Source organism: Equus caballus, chromosome 14, assembly GCF_041296265.1.
Source record: "Equus caballus isolate H_3958 breed thoroughbred chromosome 14, TB-T2T, whole genome shotgun sequence".
Taxonomy (NCBI): domain Eukaryota; kingdom Metazoa; phylum Chordata; class Mammalia; order Perissodactyla; family Equidae; genus Equus; species Equus caballus.
Genome location: NC_091697.1, coordinates 54288714 through 54292227, shown reverse-complemented (window position 1 = coordinate 54292227; position 3514 = coordinate 54288714). Strand labels below are relative to the sequence as shown.

Below are 3514 nucleotides of genomic sequence, written 5' to 3'. Positions count from 1 at the left end.
CACCTATAGAATTGTCCAGGTTGTTAAGAACTTGCATTAATATTCCAGGTTCTGTTTCATCTTTTAGGATCTCAAGAGCATACTCAAGTCATTCATGCGTTTCCATCAAGCACAGACAAAGATCAGGGAAGATTAAACCCTCCTAATTACACTTGGAAGCCTCAGAACAAAGTGCTTCCCAAGAACTGATGGTCAAAATATCCACCTATAATGAGAGTAAGCTTAGAAAAGCTCTTCTTACAACTCTGACATAATGGAACTTTCCCTAAACCAGCCAGCATCTAACAAAACCAATGCAAAGAGCAACAACTCTGCATTTTTCTACTTTGAGTTCTGTCAACTCCCTTCTCTAGCCTTGCTCCTATTATTCACAGCCTATACTGTGGTCTTAATTGTGGGCCTTTTTGGAAACCTCTCTCTCATTATTATCATCTTTAAAAAGCAAAGAGAAGCTCAGACTGTCACCAACATACTGATTGCCAATCTCTCCCTCTCTGACATCTTGGTGTGTCTCATGTGCATCCCTTCCACTGTCATCTACACTTTGATGGACCACTGGATATTCGGGGATATCATGTGCAAACTCACCTCCTATGTGCAAAGTGTCTCCATCTCTGTGTCCATATTCTCACTTGTGTTAATTGCTGTTGAAAGATATCAGCTGATTGTGAACCCCCATGGCTGGAAGCCCAGTGTATCTCATGCCTACTGGGGTATCATACTGATTTGGCTATTTTCCCTTCTGTTGTCTATTCCCTTCTTCTTGTCCTACCACCTCACCGATGAGCCCTTCCACAACCTCTCTCTCCCCACTGACCTCTACACCCATCGTGTGGCCTGTGTAGAGAACTGGCCCTCCAGAATGAACCAGCTCCTCTTTACCACCTCCCTGTTTATGCTCCAGTATTGGGTCCCTTTGAGCTTCATCTTCATCTGCTACCTGAAGATTGTTATCTGCCTCCGCAGGAGAAATGGGAAAGGGGACAGGAAGAGGAAAAGTGAGAGCTGGCTCAGTGAGAACAAGAGGATCAATACAATTTTGATCTCCATTGTGGTGACCTTTGGGGCCTGCTGGTTGCCCTTGAACATCTTCAATGTCATCTTCGACTGGTATCATGAAGTGCTGATGAGCTGCCACCATGACCTGGTATTTGTAGTTTGCCACTTGGTTGCTATGGTTTCTACGTGTATAAACCCCCTCTTTTATGGCTTTCTCAACAAAAATTTCCAGAAGGACCTGCTAGTGCTTATTCACCACTGTTGGTGCTTTGCACCTCAGGAAAGATATGAAAATATTGCCATCTCCACTATGTACACAGATGAATCCCAAGGATCATTAAGATTGGCTCATACATCAAGAGGTATATAAAAATTGTTAACATTTAATGATAAAGCCCTTCTTGAAAGGGAGATGGAGAGGTAATGGCTGTGGATAGGGCAAGATGCATAAAGAAGAAGCCAGAACCAAAAAAAATGAGCAACTTTATACTACCCAGTTTTGCTTTAGGCCAGATCTCTCTGTGTCATACATCTGCCCAACACACACACAGACACACACATACACACGTGTACACACGCCACCCTTTTTCTGTTAGGAGAATAACTCTAAATACGCAAACTATCTAGCTGCTGTCATATGTGGCAAAAAAATGACAATGAGAAAGTCAGAGAGGCAAGCAGCATTGATGGCTGGCAAACAAAGTTCCCAGATACTGTTATTCAATGGAATATCCACAAAAGTTATTACTAATTATATGGCTAGTAAAAACAATGCTATAGCTCCTTAGCATTGAAGCAATTTCACTCTCAAATATGGAAATTGTAACTTTCAATCATGTAACTGTTCGATTAATCAGCCAAGTCAGAAAGCCCCATCATAATATACTAATCAGCTAGCAATGTAAGTTTGGATTGAAAGCTGAGGGAATGGTTTTAACTTAAGGTGTAAACTAAGTATTGTAATTATAATTAATTCCCATGCCTGAATGAGATTCTCTAGTTTATGATAACAGTATATTTTCTTCACTAACAATTCTGTTAGCACTACTAGAACTGACCACAAACTCTTTAGCACTGTAATTATACTAGAAATCATATTAACTAACTTATTAATGGCCAACATAGATAGAGCTTTCATTATAAAATAGCTATTTATCCCTAATTCTTTATGTAGATTAAGTTGGGATCATTATGACTCTATTGTTGGGTCTGAGGGATTTCATCAATAGCACTTAGAAAATTAGCTGCAGATTTTTTAAAACCTCTCGTAAATCTTATGACTTAAACTTTTCAAAAATATCCCTTATCCCCAGAGAGTCGCTTACGTAGGAGAATCAGCTAGATTGTTTATCAAAAGGCTACTAAGCTCTAGATTGAATGGCCATCAGTTCAGTGACTTCTAAATCATGACAGCTTTATCTCTTCCTTGGATAAACCTCCCTTGTAATACTAAATTTGAGCTGCAGCTTATTTGCATGTTAAAAATGTAACTGTATTTTCTTCTGTCTTTTGAATAAAGGGTAATGTTTCTCTGAATACTTGTGATTTTTCTATTGTGTTTTTTTTTCTTGCACATTAGCCTTGGTGTTTTTCTCTCCTGAAAAATCTCTCTTCTCTCTTTCTCTCTCTCTCTCCCCCTCCCTCACTACCTCACTCTCTCTCTTTTCCTTCTCTTCAGGATTCCTATTCTTTCTGTTACACAATTAAAATGAACAACAAAGTCACCGCAGGATACCCAAGTGAAATAAAATGTAACCGTCTCACAGAATTAGGTGCAAAGAAAAACTTGTCGAAAAACCAACTTCAAATGGTATCAGCTTAGATAAAGATACAGGACTGCAGCCCCTTGGCCCATAAAGCAGTCAACTCTCCCTAGATACCTTTTCTATCTCTTCCGACAGATAATGATTAGTTCTATAATTAAGATCCAACATGATATTTTACTTACTTGGTAAAGATACATTGATTCTAGTTTCCATTACTAAAATGATTCTGACCTAGCCACACACTGAAAGCAGGAAAGGGCTTTCATCAAACTCCGATACCACTCCCTCTCCTCACCTACACACATGCTCCTCTGACCTTGACCCCCACCCCTCCCATCTATGATTAAATACTATGGTGTTCTTTCTATCTCCACGATAAGAGCTATTTCCTTCTCCTATAAAACTGATTTGTCTTTTCTTCTAAACTTTTCTTGAGCTTTAGTGAAACAAAAGTCACTAATGATATGACTATCAATAGTAGTCTTTCTTGTGCTTAATTTTACCTCAAAAAAGTAGTAAATTAAATGTACTACTTAATGTATGCCCTTACTCTTAAGGGGCTTACCTTCTGACAGGTAGGAGAGCACGGGTCTATAAACAGCTACTTAAGAAGATGTAGTGAAAATACAACCAAGTGTTGTGGGGTCCAGAGGAGGTAAAATTCATTCTTGAGAGAATTCAAGGAAGGATTTCAGGAAAGTCAACCTGATTTCCCGTTTCGTGGTATTTGTGGATGATTCACACCAATT

The 3514-nt window shown here is 39.2% G+C and overlaps 1 protein-coding gene across 1 annotated transcript; it reads left to right on the top strand.

Annotated features, from left to right (window-relative positions):
• Positions 1-253: 253 nt before the first annotated feature.
• Positions 254-1456, top strand: LOC100072639 (neuropeptide Y receptor type 6-like). The gene has a single exon (XM_005599708.3). It carries the CDS (start codon positions 254-256, stop codon positions 1367-1369), a length of 1116 nt encoding a protein of 371 aa, XP_005599765.2. The 3' UTR covers positions 1370-1456.
• The last annotated feature ends 2058 nt before the right edge of the window (positions 1457-3514 follow it).

Excerpts from the sequence above, each read along its gene's own strand:
- LOC100072639 (XM_005599708.3), top strand. The coding sequence starts at position 254 with ATGGAACTTTCCCTAAACCAGCCAGCATCTAACAAAACCAATGCAAAG.